Raw genomic sequence first — 17,829 nt, forward strand, 5'->3', positions numbered from 1 at the left:
TTCAACGTTTGAGCAAAGAAATCAAGAAAAAAGTGTTGTTTTATCGAGACTATGCACCAGCTTACACATCCGTGATTGCAACGGCCAAAATTAATGAATCAAAGTTTCAATTACTACCTTATTCATCCTATTTGATGAATTCAGCATTTTCGAATTATTTTCTGTTCCCAGATTTGAAAAAATGGATCGATTATCCAAATGGCTATTTTGGGGAGCTGGAAAAAGTGTATGGAGCTAAAATGAATAAATTTTTTTCTAAAATTTTTGTGTTTTCTTTGTTGGACCAGGCTCTTTTGGGACCATCCTCGTACTTATATCAACCTTGAGATCGTTTATAACCGTATAAAAGTTTTTCGACAAAATATATATAAAGAAACATTAAAGTCGCATTTCTCTTAAACGTAGCAGAAAATCATCGACATTGAGTGAAATTATGAAACTTCCAAAAGACACATTCATCTTTATAAAACTCCATTCACTGTTAAAAGTTAAAATACTTAGAAGTTGAGAGCTGTAGCTGCTGTTTCACTTTTTTTTGTATCGTACAGACATGCTACTTTTTGAATAAAATCCTTCATCAATTTAAAACATTGTGTTGATATCAAGTTTAATATATTTCCATCCAAATTCTTAAAATGCGGAGAGTATAGTCTAAAACCTTTGGAGCCGCTTAAACCGATTTCGAATAGCTACGAGTATAATGAAAAAAATTACTCACCAATATTAGTGGCTAATCCGGCTAGAAACGTCTTACTTCTCTTTTTCGCTTTCTTTCCGAAGCAGCAACACGATTTTTCTTCTTTTTTCTTCTTATTAACATCCAGTTTTAGAGAATTCGTATTTTGTTTCGATACCGTAGGATAAGGGTCGTAACAAAAGTGACCCGTATCTTTTTCCATGACTAATCTAAGGATAATCCTCCATTTAGCTTAATTCGTCTACGACGGATAATAATTTTCATATTCCACATCCATCGTAGAAGACGATTGAATTCTTGGAAATGAAATATTTATTTGTAGAATATAAGATTTTCTCGTTTGGCAGCATATTGAAGACAATCTGAAAAAAATTATTATATTAAAATTATATTTTTTCCATTAAAACACGTTAGATTAGATTAAACTCAGAGGATTTACCCTGACCTTTTCCATTCGAAACAGAAATGGATTTCGACCTACTTTAACTTGCTTTAAGTTTGATTAATTAATATTTTAACTTTTTTTTATAATATAGGAGGAGATCAATATAAAATATGAATATTTAATTATAAGAAAAACACGCACTCTAATTCAAAAAGTTATATTAATGAGAATTGTGCAGATGCATAATTTACATTTGGTGGTCTAACATCTTGTAGAGATGTTAATCCACACGGTATAATTCAACAAAGTTGTACAGTAAATGTTTGGGCTGGGAATAATTGAAAACCACTTAGAAGATATATCCATATTTATTGATAATTTAAATGAGCAATCGCGATTAGATTCTAGGGAATGTATCAGATTAAATCCGTTGATTTGCATCCAAATAAAACTATACATTTCCTAATAATTTACTTGATTGCTCGCAAAACCGTATTAATCAACTATCAAGATAGACATACAAATTAGGCTGGTATGTGCTTATTGATTTTGTGATCAATTATACAGTGTGTTCCAGGATTTGACGCAAAAAAATTGGGAGTAAGTAGAAGACATGAAAATAATGCTGTGGCATGAAAAAATTCCCATACGAATTGTCAACAATCTTCTAAACAAATATAGCTTTCGATATAATCTAGTGAAAATTTTTCACAATAAATTTCTCCTTTGATTTCTAGTCGAAGTACCAGGTGTTCTAGGAATTGATGAAAAAAATTCGAGTGAGAATTTTCCCAATAAATGTATTATCAACTAGTTGTCCATCTATAAATCAACGAGCGTAGGCCAGTCTTCCTGGATAATCCTCAACTTCCACGACATGCACTTTCTCGATAATTATAATTTATGATAATTTGGTTTGTACAACGATATAAAAATCTACATATCTCCTAAACCATAAATTTTATCGAGGTAAAGAATGAGAACCTATCTCTGAATTATACAGGCTGTCCCTTTAAGAGAAACGAGGGGTCGTATGAGGATTTTTCTATGTCACAGCATTGTTTTCAAGTCATCTACTCACTCCCTAAGTTTTTGAATCTTCTTCTCCAACGTATTGTAGGCTTTATGCCTGTAGTTTCCAACTTATCATCCTTGAGATGTTGATGTCCATGAATCCATACATCTTTTTGGAGGTTTTCTTAAAAGTCTTCGTGTCTCTGGTTTACCGTCTCGTGCGATCTTTCCTAATCTTTCTCTGGTCATCCTGTCCCCTGGCATGTCTTCCACTTCACAATAGTTTCTTATGTCTGTGTTTCTCTTTATGTCTCTTAGTGTGTATCCGCATATGCTTCTGAGTATTTTAATTTCTGTTGTTCGAATGATGTTTTTTGTTTTTTTGTTGTCTGCTCTTGTTTCTATAGCATATTTCAGTATGGGTTTAACGCAGGTTTTGTATATTTGAACTTTTTCCCTTTTTTTCATGCTGGTATTATTTCAGATAATGTCCCGGAGTGCGGCTCGCTTTGTTTGATTCTCCTTTCATTTCATTTATTATGTTCTGTTCTGCGCTATTTGGCATTACCTGTTATATGGTTTTATTTTATATTGCGAGTTTGCACCTCATTGGCTCTTTAGAGATGACAAGGGTTTTAGTTTTTGCGGTGGATACTTGCATGTTAAAGGTTTTAACTTTTACGTAAAATGATTATAAAAGCTGCTGTAAATTGTTTTCGTTCTCTGCCACAATTACAGTGTCATGGGCATAACAGATTATTTTTATTGCGCCCGTTGTAAGTGAATATCCTCTTGCTGTATTCTTGACATGATTCATTATTTCGTCCATTATCAAGTTGAATAATTGCGGGCTTATTTCCTCTGTCAGGTTTTGGTTAACTAATATATAAGTGGATGTGTTATGGTTTAAATGTCTTATGATGTCTATTATGGTTTTCGGAACGTATTTCTTTTTAAGACGTCTACTACGTCTTTCAGCCTTACACTGTCGAATGCTTTTGTGAGATCTATGAAGAACATATACGCGGGCTTGCCGTATTCTATAGCTTCTTCAACTACTTGTCTGATTGTGAAGATGGCATCTATGGTTGATCGATTTCTCCTGAAATCTTGTTGTTCCTCCGATATGTTTACATGTTTCAATGATTTTTGTGGAAAGCTTCATGGTTGTGTTTAGACGAGTTATATCTCTCTATCTTTTTCCATTTGTTAGGAACTTCTTTGGTTGATAGTATTCTGTTGAAAAGCTTTGTAACTTCTATCATTAGTTGTTGTCCTCCGTATTTCAATAACTCATTTAGTATGTTATCTAATCCAGGTGCTTTCCTCTTGATCTTCTTTGCGTGTTCTATCGTTAATTCTTCGAATATCTTGAGGGGTTCATTGTTTTCTTCATCTTCTTCATTGTTTTTTTTGTTTCCTTCCTCTTCAGGAGCATCTGCGTACAGTTGTTCGAAATAGGTTTTCCAATGGGATTCGTCAATCTGTGTTTATTCTACCATTCGATGTTAGCATTCCCCATACCTTTTTTTCTCCCTGAATACTGTGAATTCAATAAAATGTTATAATTTTGAGTTAACCTCCATACTTTTGAGTAATTTATAGTAGGGGAACCCAAGAAATTAAATCGGGATTTAGTCGAACGTCATGGGAACCTACTGGATTTCAAAGTTTATACAATGCGATGAAGGATTTAAATTAATTTCCCTTTCAATATAGAACTAAGAAGAAATTAGAGCTTTTTCCTATCAAGCGCAAATCAGTGATGTCTTGAGGTGGTAGATATGGGAAAAAATTTTTTAAAACTGTTCCTACAAGAAGTCAGTGAAGAAAATGGTTCTAAATCACCATTTATGATAAAGAGTGAGTTTTATGTATGGAGCGCCTCAATTAACTCGGAAACGGCTTTACGATTTTTATACATTTTTCCGGACAAAGGAAAAATCTGACAACAATGTTAATACCACCATAATACCGGCCCTATTACAAGATCCATGTACACAAGAAGTTATAAAAATCGTTCGAGCTCTTTCCGAGATAATTGAGGCATTCCATAAAACTCACTGTATTTATTTTCAAATATGTGAATGAAGAAGATATTCTACATTTTTTAGTGAAAGATTTATTACAATAGTGTTCAGTTCTGATTTAAACAGTTCTGAGAAAAATAAATTTTTTTTCTGGGACATTGTATTTATATATTCAGTACAATGTCTTTCAAGTTTTTCTATTAAAATATTTTTTAGACATTTGCGTTTATTTCAGTGACACCAGGCACAAAAGCAGGAATGTAAAATAAAATGATTGCTGCTGCTTGGAGTCGCTCTCGTTTGATAATAGTTATTTATACAACAAATGTTTATTGTACGCGACGTGAATTCGTCTAATAAGGCCATTAGACCGAATTTGACAACACGTCGAATGCAATAAACACTTTTTGCACGATTTGCACACAATATTTTTTCTACATTCATGACAAACAAATGTTTTATTTAGGTGTAGAAAAGTAAAAAGTGAGTAATAAGAGCAGAATATTTAATAATTGATTAACACTATTGGTTAACATTGAGAAAGTTGGGAACTAGTAATTCGAAAAAATTTAACTCATACATTATATGTATATTGGAAGTAAATGTACAATTTTTGTAATTTTCTATGTTAATATTTCTTAGTGAATTATTTTTAAATTCTACTTCTTGTTTTGTGACTTCTCTAAATGTACTAGTACTTGATATCTGTACATTGTCATTTTCTTCAGCTTGAAATATTTTCTTTTCAACTTTATTTGCAAAGTCACTGCTCTACTGTCGGCGATTTCCATCCACTGTATCGTTTCAGCTCTAGTATATTTGCTCTAGAATCTCCAAGGAGTGTTGCGGATGATCTCCTGAAGCAGTGACCTGTGTATAGCTCAGGATTCTCCAAATTCTGCAATTTCATACGGAATTTTAGCAAACGTGTTTATACCAATAGCTTGGAAAGTTCATTTTTCATTTCGGTAATTTTATTTGGAATATAACTGAGACGTAATTTCGTGTATTTACGGCATATATCTATAAAATTTAATTCTTCTTATCAGTTTTTGAACGTGTCACTTTTTCAATTAATATTGAACCCACTTGTTGAATGTCTTCTATTCTCAATTTTTGGAGGTCATCTCTACGACATGCCCCTGCGATGCCAAATATTGCAGCGACCAATAATAAGTGATTTTAAATTGTCTTACAAAGGCTGAACAATAATTACTGACATTTTTCATCAAATACTGGGATTTCGGAGCTTATTTTAGAAATTAATAAATGTGTCCCCTATTAAATACTTTTGACTGTTGTCACCGAAATCCTGCAGAGTTCTGCTTCATAAATGCCATTAGTCTATGCTATTTTTAATAATAATATGAAAAATAAGCAAGAAGCACATTTTTTGTAAGATTCACAACTTTTCTATCGAAGCATCACTCTTTAAACGATTATAACGATTATATATAATTTTCATGATTTACTAGGTAATAAGTTTAATAACGCTGTATTTGCTACCTATTTCACTAACTTCTGGTGGGATCCCAATAAATTTTTCTTCATCACTGTCATCTATTTTTTAATAATATTACTCATTTTTGAACTTTGTTCAGTTGTCAAAATTACTTTCTAGAACTGCAGAGTTGCATTAATCAAATCATAGTGTTTGTGATCGCGTATGTTTGAAACGTATTTCGATATTAAAGGACTAAATATTTCGCTCATTTAAATGTTTATGTTTGTCTTGATCACAAGCCTCTGTACTATAATTTACTTATGGAATTTTTGGTAGGTGCAGCTATAATCCAGTGGTAAGAGACTGAACGACGTGAAATGTTAATCTATGGAATACTTTGACTTTTGGAAAAATTGTTTTCTTGTACTATGTCAAGCGGCCTTAAGTATTTATTGCACTAGAGTAATAAAGATTCACTTTTTCCTGTAAATATAGTTCAATAAAGTTGCGTTTATTGCATGAACGTAGAAAGGAATATTTTCATGCAATATATGGAAGATAGAAACATATATTGAATTTAGCTCGCAATAAAATTTTTTGAGGATTAGATATATACCTGATGCAACATTATGTAGAACTATTTATTCAAACAAGACATTCCGCTTTTGTTTTCTGAAGAATATATTATAATCTAAAAATAACGTGAATATCATAGTGTAAGTTGCAAGAGAATTCGAAATAAATGTATAAATTGAACGTGGTTCTATCAAAACTTCCTCTTTATCTTCGAGTATAAATCTTTCTCACGGTTGTCGTTAATACGTCGGCTTATTCTCGTTATAAATACTATTCCATAAATCAAATGGAATCATATAATAGACTCGGTCCGAAGCAAACAATTCTACAATTTCGGGAAACGTACGATCCGAAACAGTCATTATTAATAACACAAAGACAAGACAATCCTTGTCCCTTCTCTACAATTCGACACAGTCAAGGCCCTTTTGTCATTTAACTCGGCTTGATTCTCTAGAGGGCGCTTTTGTACATCCAAAACAGATCTCTTGATTAGAAATCGAGAACAGGGGCTTAGCTTGCGTGAGCCTATTCACATACGGTTTGTTATCAATGTTACTAGAATATACAAATCATTTATATGATCGGAACATGCAAATTGGGTACAGTTATAATTTCATTTCGAGTATACAGAGCAGTTTTTAAATGAATTACTTTGTCTCAGAAATATTGTATTTGAAATTTGAGTGCTACAATACTCCACGTTCGTTGCAAACCGTTACACGATAAAATCATTTTTATTTGCTTCGTGGTCCGGAATATAGACACAATAATGCCCGTATCGTAAAAGCTTTGTTACGAATTTAGCAATAATTGTGATGTTTTCTACACTGCAGCTTTCAATTAGTGGTCTATTACCCAGCTATTGTTATTAAAAGGAAATCATTAGGGCGAATAACATAAAAAAAGAACTGAAATTGGAGTTTCACATGTAGAATTTTTCTGTAAAGCGTATAGAAATTAGTTGAAAATCATAATTGTGGAGTTTTTTTTTGAAATATGGACAATAGTACTGAACCAATTGACGTGGTATTCGAAAATTACCAATGTCGTCATCAATTTATTGCAGAGGTAATCTCCATAACTAGTACAGCACAAAGGATTAATATAAACCGTAGTTATTTATTCAATAATCCTTAAAATGGTTGTTATTATATCGAAATCATGAATATTTTATTATAATAACATATTTTGACAATAATCGAATCAATATATGATATACCTAGATAAATATCCAGTAACTTTAGTTTTTTCTGCTACTTTTATGAACTCCATTAGGTTGAAGTTGATTCGCGGATTCTCAAATCATATGAGAAGATGTTCTCATCAAGCTAGACGTGCAAGTAATCGAGTGGAAAACGGAGGAGAAATATCTGGGACTCACAACAGACAATAAACTAACATGAAAAAGAGATAATTATCAAAGTCACAAAAGCCCTGATAGTGAGCAGAAACATAGCAGGGAGGAATTGGGTTTGTAACCATAACATATGGGGCAATGGTTTGGGGTACTAGAACTAGTTTGAATACTTCTAGGAACAATCTCCTAAAGGTACAAAGACTGGCTATCTTATATGCAACTGGGGCCTTGAAATCTTGCCAAACGGCAGAAACAACATCACTTAGAATGTTCAGGGACGGAATTATCAAAGAGAAGCTGTTCCTAAATAATGAACAACAGAAAAACCATTAAATGGTATATGGATGGATCAAAAACAGCAGATGGAACTGGAACAGGAATGTAAGAGCTCAGAACCAAACATTCTGAAAGCCTTGGCAGCGCGCTAAGGATTTTTCAAGCAGCAATTTATGCAATTAAAAAATGTGTTCGGTTCAATCTAGAGAGGAGCTATCGGGATCATAATTCTGTCTGATAGTCAAGAAGCCATTCGTGCTCTAAGCTCCAATATCATAAAATCCAAACTCGTTTAGATTGCCTAGCCTAACCTAACCATCTGTGATATCAGCCACAAAACAATGGAAAAAGCACTGAAAAAGAAGGTAGATAAGAGCAAATTACTAGGGCTGAAACAGGCAAAGTTTCTTCTGGGAAACTATAACCAGAGTAGCAAAATTAAGTTCCTCCAACTTCAGAAAGGTCGTTGCACGACAATCCACTTAGGAACGCGGAGCTCGACCTTTACCTACCTTTAGATTTAGTTAAGGGTGCAATATTTTACTATGCAACAAAATACACAATCATTTGCCGATCTTTTCCCGCATTTCGGTAACTCCAGAGCACTACACCTGGGAGGGCTTGAGATGGAAGATCTCAGATAATTGAAGCCTTTTAATATCCTTGACTTTTTAAAAGAAGTGGGATTGATGAATCAGCTGTAAACACAGGGTTCTCCAGTATCGCAACAAGAAAAGGGAACACAATAAATCCTTTGGGTCGCAGTGTATAACAGACCTCAAATCCATACATACATACATACATGAGAAGACGGATTTTTCTTATGTTATATCAGTAAAGTTTCTTTATGATCATCGAATTACAATCCAATACAATACAAATATATACAATTTCAAAACATTATATCGTTTTTCATCAATAAAGTTGACGTTCATTCATTTCCAAAAAATCGAACTTGTCAGAAATATTCCACTTTTTCATTGAGCTATATTTTCCCGATTTTTTTTCATAACGTTGGTTTGGAAATTACCATGTCAATTTCCGTACTAATTTTTTCAGTTCCATCAACTTCTCAGTTTTTATATTTTCGACTGAACACGCAGCAAACGAGCGTGTTTTTTTTTCAGTGAAATTCGGTTATCGTTAAAAATTTTGACCAGATTAAACTCGCAATTTATTTCGATAACATCAAAATTCACTTTAATGAACCAAAATGTTAAGGGCCAATAAATACTTCCAATAAACTGATATCTGTAGAAACGTTATTTTCTTGAAAAGTTTCACTTTTGCTTTTCTGTTTCTGTTAGCTGAAAATGATTTTTGTTTATTTAAATATAATTTTCATGAATTATTTTAAGATTTTTTTCTAATAAAAGTACACCGTCAAGCTTAAATGATAACAAATTCTCGCTTTCGCACAAATGTACAGAATAAAAGAAAAGAAATTCGTTATGATTTTAAATTCGTTAAGCGGAGTTAACAGAAGTTGCATAATTAAAATAGAATTGCAACTTTAAAACGAGTTCGTTTTTTTTCTCACGGTACGTACTTAGAGCTCTGTAATGAAAAAATTACCGGCTCTCTGGTTATGAAAAGCGGTTTCCGTCTCTCTGTGTCTGTTTTGCTAAAATATTTCCCAAACGTTAAGCGAATTAAATTTTTTTTGTAGAGGTAGACCCGGAACGTTTTCCGACATATATTTATTCAGGGATTATATACAGCAAAACACTCATTTATTTATTCAAAAAACAGAGTATCTTCACGTGGGGTGAATTTCATGAAGTAAAAATTTCTTTTTCATTCTTTCCCTCTACATGTTACATCTTTTTCTTATTTTCCCAGTAATCAGTTGAAGCGGTTAGACAGAACTTCAAGAAGAAATAGTCATTCTAAATTGTAGTTACGCTGTTTCCTCAGAGGTATTATTTCGAATAAGATTATATGTCTGCATATATTGGGACGTTATATATATTTATTGATGTTTGGTAGAATTTTTGATGTAACGCTACTGATTAAAATGGATAAACTGCAATTTTCCGTTCAGTTATGGGAGTAATGGTTTCAGAAATCCCCGGCATCCTGGTGATTAATTTACAAAATAAATGTCTACAAAATTACTTCTGAAATTTCGTAATCTAAACTACGGACGCTTTGCCAATTACTCAACTAATTCATGCTCGTTTGAATGCATAAATTATGATTAAAATTTTTTTCACAAAAATTTGAATTCAAATATTTAGTCTGTAATAACATTATTAACCAATCTAAAAATTATCATGTCTATAGTGAGTATTAAGTCATCGCGTCGAATCTAGATTCTTAGTTAGGAAATTAAAAAAAAAATGTAATGGTTCTGAACTAACCAAAGTGATGATTTCGTTTTTTTATAAAATATATGGGTGCTCAAAAAGGATGTTTATGTTGGGGTTGTTTATAGCGATGTTATAATTTTTTATATTAAAATAGTTCTTCAGAATATCTATCATTCTTCATTACTAACAAATTCCTAACTAGAAAATATTATGAATTTGTTATTTACTGTAATATTTTTATAACATATGTGAAAATAGATTCCTCACATTCCTCAACTAATGCCAGAAATAGTATGATGTCAAAAATAGTATCCCATGCGCTCCCACCGAATTTTTAAAATTCTTGAAATCTATATTAATTCTGCCATTTGCATTTATTCTCCAGATTTATCGTATAATGGCACAAATAGTGTTCCATGGGGCCTCAACATATTCTTAGAAATTATTGAATTCAATATTAGTTGTTTCAGCTGCATTTATTTGTTAGATTCCTGGAATGACGTCAAAAATAGTATCCCATGCGCTCCCACCGTATTTTTAAAATTCTTGAAATCTATATTAATTCTGCCATTTGCATTTATTCTCCAGATTCATCGTATAATGGCACAAATAGTGTTCCATGGGGCCTCAACATCTTCTTAGAAATTATTGAATTCAATATTAGTTGTTTCAGCTGCATTTATTTGTTAGATTCCTGGAATGACGTCAAAAATAGTATCCCATGCGCTCCCACCGTATTTTTGAAAATTATTGTAATTAATATTAATTGTTTTGCTCGTATTCATTCTCAATTCGATTTATAGGATTCGAGAATAACTATCTCTATAATAAAAAAATCGGTTTTTACTACGTTTTCAACAAATTTGTAAAAATTACCAAACAGTGTATCTATTCAGCTTCTATATATGAATTAATCGATTTCTATTGTATTTTCTCAAGATATAATTGATTCATAAAAAACATATTTTAAAATTTATTTTTTTGTGGATATCATTCTAATTTTATTTCGTTTTTAGAAGAATTGAAACTTCGATATTATTTTTCATATTCATTTTAGCAAATCACCAAATACATAAGTTATTGAGATGGAATGATTTTTTTCCACTTCGATAGAAATAGGAAAAAGATTTTTTTGCTTGGGCGGATCCGGTACAAAGTTTCATTTTTTTTGTTCCTAAATTATTTTTGTTTGTTTTCATTTCCCGTATCTTAAAATTTGTTTCAGTGACTTTTATATGAGTTAAGATACCGAGAAATAAACATAAAAAATACTTTGTAATACAATTCATCCGGCAACTCGAATAGATGTATGTATAATAATAATTTATTCGACTAATGTTTGTTTGTATTATTCAGTTTATTAACGTATCTAATTTATTTCGCGTACAGTTAGGTACGGTGTCGCGTTGTTCATATCGTAGATCAAATGTTAAAAGCTCTCTCTCTCCTAAATAATCCTCACCCGAAAACTGGGTCATCTTTATAACGCGATGAAGCCTTTTCCAAGAGCAAACTCTCCACAAAATAAATTCCGCTTTGTTTTCCTTCAAAAACGAAGTGAGATTGATAATGTTTTCCTTATAGTGAGAAGGCTTAATTGACGTATTCTATTATTAGATTATAAAGAACGTTAAATCACTAAAAAGAGAAAATAATAATAGTCGCTTTCATTATATTTTTGAAAAATTTGACGTTTAATCAATTTTTATTAAGATTAAGTTGTTTTTACATTAGGGCGACAGATATTCTATTCCCAGAGTCAATGAATAAATCGACTAAACCTACAAAATCAATCGAACTTCCCATTTCTGGATATAAATGTCGGTAGATTCTAATCCCCTACGACCGTAAAATCAATAACGATTAAATGAAACCGTGCCAACTCTATAAACTTTGAAATACCCAATTTACTATCCCATCAGAATAGCGGAAATACACTTAAATCTCACCGTACTGAATATTTTTTCCACATTTTGGTATTTTTCACAATTTGTGTGTATTTGAATAGAATAATAGATGATTTAGTTGAATAACAAGCAAACTTTTATTATTTTATTATATACACGGAAAGCTCTCACTGATTCATTAGATTTAACGCAGCAACAGATTCAATTTTTTTCAAACAACTTTTTTGAATAGTATAGAATTCCTTCTTAACGACGTAAAGAAATTCATATTTTCATTGGAAATCATTCAGACTTCACAAGGTGCTTCAAAAAAAGGTGATCCCGTCCTCTAGGATAGATAGAAATATTTGAGGTTTGCTCAGTAAAAATGTCTAGTATTCAAGATAAAGGGCGTTGAAGGAAAACATTATACATAGTTATAATTATACTAAGTTTAATAAAATGTCAGTGTATTCAAAATTCATTTTGATCAACAATATCTAATTTAACAAATAACAAGGACTCAACGTCATAGCTATCAACACATGTGAAATTTAAAATTGAATAATTATGGGTAGTCAGCTATTAGAGGCTTTAGTATGAAACAAACAGTATGAAACAGTTGCTCAGTGCTCATACTTATTCAACTTTGAATAATAAGTTCCTAAGCTGATTAGTCTGAATTTTTTTGGAATGTTACAGGATACGAAAGCCCTCAGTCCCATTTTTTTAAATGTATCCGTTTTATCGATTGGGCCTCATTTACGAGACAAAAAATGAGCATGATCTTCAAAGGGTTTTACATGTGTTTAACTGCGTCGAAAACAAAGTGTATGACCACATCCAAAACTCCGATAAGATGTAAGCTATTCAGATAGTTTATCAAGTAATGAAATAACTAGGAATCCAGATTTCAGGATTTGGAGACGTAGAGAACGAAGTGAGAGAGTAAACAATTAAAGCCTTAAAAATAGCAGCATGTTTGAACAAACCCATATGGAGAAATAAACATATCGGAATAGAAGCCAAATCGAGAATATACAAGGCAACGGTGAAACCCATAGTGACCTACACTGCAGAGGCACGGCGAAATCCAAAAGAATGATGGAAACAGCAGAGATGAAAGTGCTACGCAGGATAGCCGGAAAAACCCTACTGGGCAGGGAGAGAAGTGAGAACATCAGAAGATTGTGCAAAATAGGTGACGTCAACGAATGGGTTCTATCAGAAAAGAAAGAATGGAATGAGCACATAAGTCGTATGGATAACAATAGACTGGTCAAGATAGCGCGCGATAAATCCCCACTGGACCGAAGGAGTACCGGCCAATCCAGAAAAAGGTGGAGCGGCAACCTTGAAGCAGGATAGGAGGCAAGGATGTCGAAGATAAAACAGGCGACTACGCCTAATACACGGAAGAAGAAGAAGAATATAATGCACATATCATGAAAGATATTCATCATAAAAAATAACCCATCAGTATTAGTTATGGAGAGCAGTGAAGCCCAGATATAAGTATCAATTGTCACCAATAGGGAAAATTAAAAGTTACACCAATGAAAATTTATTTCTACAGTCAACGTATCATATACTAGTATGACTCCATTGAATAACTACAAATTTGTAAATAAAATTATCTGGATAACTACTCTCTGAATTATTTAATTTTAAAGCCTGTAATTATCGACAATTACACCATAAATTTGATCGAGTTTTTGATCAAATCAGTGAAACTGAGTCCTTAAGCTAAATGGATTTTGAAAGGTATATTTTCATAATTTTATTTACGGTGATTCCTATTCGTCAGCTATTTTCCTAAAGAAGTATAGGGGTTAATAGTAACATTATACAAGAACGTTAATAATCTTATAATTATTTTTCATGATATTTTAATACTTTAATGCCAAGGAACGCTATTTTAGTTTGGTTGCATTTTTGAATTTAGCGCCATATCACACCACTAGCAGCGATCTCGTGCCTTGTTAAGTGAAGCTTCGACCATGATACGTATATGATGAGGTGTGCCATTTTTTTTCAGTAGAAACGCTGTTGAAATTAATAAGTTAATATCAAAGATTCAGTACGTCTAAGTAAAACATATTGATAACTTTCTTTATTTTGCCACTATATCTTCATTTGTATATGTCATCTGAGCAACCATGTTGGAATATTTGGTAGTAGATATAATAACTTCGTGTAAAAAGAAGACGGGTGGTGGAAGGTACAAAGACTACTGTGATGATACCGTTGAACAGGTCCAAGCGAAGGCTACTGAAGAAGGATAGAGTCTACAGAGGGCTGCTCGAGGATACGACATTCTTTATGGGACGTTAAATCATACATATCTCGGTCGCCAGATTCGAAAAAATGATCTATACCCAACGAAGAAAGAGTTTTTCTTCCTGCAGCAATTGTGTGTGGATATTTGAGACAGTTGACCAAAAATTAATTGGAGAGTCAAGGTGGCAACGTTGCTATGTTTTAAAATAATTTACTAGTTCTTTGCTTCAACGACATAACGATGCAGTTGTGAAGAAGAAGTGTCCGCAAATATTAAACGTTCTCGGGCTTATATTTCCAGACCAACCATATAGGAATATTTAGACAATTTACAATGATGAAACAAACAATCAAACTGATCCAGGAAATGATAAGGTATCCGCAAATACTAAACGCATTCGGGTTTCTGTTTCCACATCAACCATAACGGAATATTTAAACAATTTGGAATGATGAAACAAACGTTTAAACTGATCCAGGAAATTAGAAATATTGTTTACACGGGGAATAAAATATCTCGAGGGAGTCTGTAATTTTACAAAAAGAGCTACATCCATTATGATGTACATATACATTATTTAAAAATCTGAAAAAATGTGAGTTCAACGGACTGAAAACGGCTTAAAAGGGTATCCTTGCTACAATGGATGATGTTGAATGAGCTGCTGCCAACAAAATTATGTCTGCTGTCTATAAAATATGTATGAAAAAGCTATCTATAACTTGAGTGTGAAGATTATTGTGAATTTCTTTCAGCTTACAAACTTAATATTGTTGGCTGCAGTACAAAATGTTTGACAATGATCAATCTCACCCATGCGAACAATTTGATCCCGAGATATTTGAGGACGAATAACTTTAAAAGTGACGACAACCTTATTGAGTCGCATATCCGATATGCCCTTCCCTTCTGGGGTGCTCAATTTGAGCGAATCTTCAAACTACAAAAGAGAGCTGTTAGATATTTACTCGGACAATCAGCAGGGCTCACTGCAGGAACTTCTTTAACAGATTGAAAATTCTGACTCTTTCTTCCTTATTCATCTTTGAATCCGTTTGCCTAATTCGTAAGCACGCTTCTACAATTTCACCTACCTACTCCACGTTCAGAATTAGTTAAGTGCTCAATATTTTACAATTAAAAAAATGCACAATCATTTGCCAATTGAAATCAAATTAATATCATCTTTTTTCGCATTCCAAAATATTTTAAGGGCATATTAACTAGAAAGTGCCTTCTACTCCGTAATTGACATCTAATAATAATATTTAATTCCGGGCATGCTGCATATTGGTCTCATCTTGTTATGGACTTATATACTAATCATTACCTATAACTATTACCTATAATTTAGTTACTCATTGTGGTTTTCTTTTGTATTTTGAAATTTTATTTCATTTGTTTTAACTTTATTTAGTTCTTTTTATGTTTGTTTTTTCAATTTTTACAAGCTTTTGTCTACAAATTGCAACAATTTTTTGACAATAAAGCATTTCTCTCTCTTTCTATGGTCTGATTGGCATGTACCAGGAATACGAATGAGGTAATTTGCACCAAATCCTAAAGTTTCTCTTTGATCAGCCCCATTTTAGTATTTTGGGAAGTAAATGGAGATAATGTTAAAATTGTGATTTTCAGAACATCTAAAAATGAATAATATGAAGCCATCTGAATTTTTTTATAGAAAATATCTTACAATCGAAGTTTTACGTACCAGACAAAAAATTTAATAATCACGTTAACTTGCGACAACCCTTATACTAAATTCCATTTATAATTTTAAAATTTCCTATTGTTAAAAGCGTCTCTAATCATTAAAATTCTGTTTCTGATCTTTAATTTCTTTCTCTATTCGATAAAGAATCGATTAATCAAGTCAACCGTTAATCTGTCAATTATTTTTCTTGATCGTCTTAAATTTTTTCATACTGGAATATAAGCTAAAAATTCCTCAACGATAGAAAGTCGGAGGTTCCTCAACTCGATCCACTTTTCATTAGTTTGAGTGATCAAGTTAATTAATTGATTAATTTCTCGTTTATTTCATTAAAGAAAAGTGCTGTTTTTGTTGTAATCCGAGTAGGTTGATTTAAACTCTGGATAGAATCGAGGAACTGTTATCGATTAATTGAAATTGTCAATTAGTAATCCAGCGAATAATAAAAACGTAATTAACTCAATCGATCCAATTTTAGTATTCTGTTGATATCAGAAAAGTTTTCAGTGACGATGATTTAAACGTAACAGTTTTTATCTAACGTCAAACTTCCCGAGTAAAATATCATATATCATCTATCAATAATTGTTTCATGTTATAGCCAAATCAACGTTTCTGTCATTGTAAAATCCCTATATACATTCGCAATTCGACGAATATAGAGAGAAATAAAAAACAACAAAACTCATTAAAAATTGGATAAATGTCGCGAAATTGAACGATCCACTACAAAGCTGTAACGCGCTTCTAGGAAAAAGCACTTTATGCCGCAATTACGACAAACAAGAATATGTTTAAGGACCGACCACCGACGAACTTTACAAGTCGGAAACAGTTTTTCTCGAGAGTCAGATTAACGTTATTAATATAAATGGTGTTACTGGATTTGATGCAAAAAATTCGGGATATAGTAGATGACGTGAAAATAATGCCGTGACATAAAAAATCACTCATACGTCACTTCGTTTTTGAGTTATAGGCATTTAAAATCAGAACTTATATTCAACTATATTCTCTAAATTATACATTAGAATATTACGTATATATACATTTATTGTGTTTTCCGGAATAATTAATTCTACATTACTATCTGATGGTCATGGGTGACAACCCTAAAGATAGTAAAAATTTATTTTTCAACCGTTTTTTTAACAAAAGGGTATTCCCTGTTTAACTCGATAAAAATTATGGTTTAGAAGATATGAATATTTCTTGAACGTTGTACATGCCAAGGAAACCGTTCGCCGTAAAGAGACATTCTGAAAAAAATTATCATAAATTGTAATTATTTATTGAAAATACTTACAGGAGGTATTAAAACACAATTAAACGTTTCTTGGAGGACTAATCGGTGAATAAATAAACATTTGTACTACATACTACGGGAGATTATATTACTGACATAAGGAAAACTTAAAAAAGATTGATAATTATTTTTCATCTACTACGTTACTGTCAAGTAACTAAGTTGGAATTTCTGGAACCGTTGGTGATATTCATACTGAAGACACTTTATACCACCACCTAACCTAACCTAACCAATACTCACAATTACACTCTTCTTGAATTATTCAAGAAGTTGAGAGAAGGTTTAAAAAGTGAACTAAATATGAAAACGCTCGGAATTAAATAGAAGCAACAATTTTGTTTTTCTTTGTCACAAATTAAAATTCTGAACGCAACAATAATATTTGACATTTTATAACCAACTAATATGTCGATCCATCCTCTCCGTTGATCTTTTGAGATAGTGACACTTTACTACTAATATGGTAGTATTTTTGCAAGCATTGCTGTTAGACATTGGAAATAATAAAGTCGTAGTGGACGTCTCGACCCGAATCATCACAT

General features: G+C 32.2%; 1 protein-coding gene across 1 annotated transcript in view; it reads right to left on the bottom strand.

The window, feature by feature from the left end:
* The window catches only part of LOC130442340 (potassium channel subfamily K member 18), a 231,082-nt gene that overhangs the window by 38,382 nt on the left and 174,871 nt on the right, over positions 1-17,829 (bottom strand). The window contains exon 2 of the mRNA XM_056776368.1: positions 719-1,059. Within this exon, the coding sequence (XP_056632346.1) occupies positions 719-899 (181 nt within the window). The 5' untranslated portion in view covers positions 900-1,059. The remainder of the gene's footprint in view (positions 1-718; positions 1,060-17,829) is intronic.

Source organism: Diorhabda sublineata, chromosome 1, assembly GCF_026230105.1.
Source record: "Diorhabda sublineata isolate icDioSubl1.1 chromosome 1, icDioSubl1.1, whole genome shotgun sequence".
NCBI lineage: Eukaryota > Metazoa > Arthropoda > Insecta > Coleoptera > Chrysomelidae > Diorhabda > Diorhabda sublineata.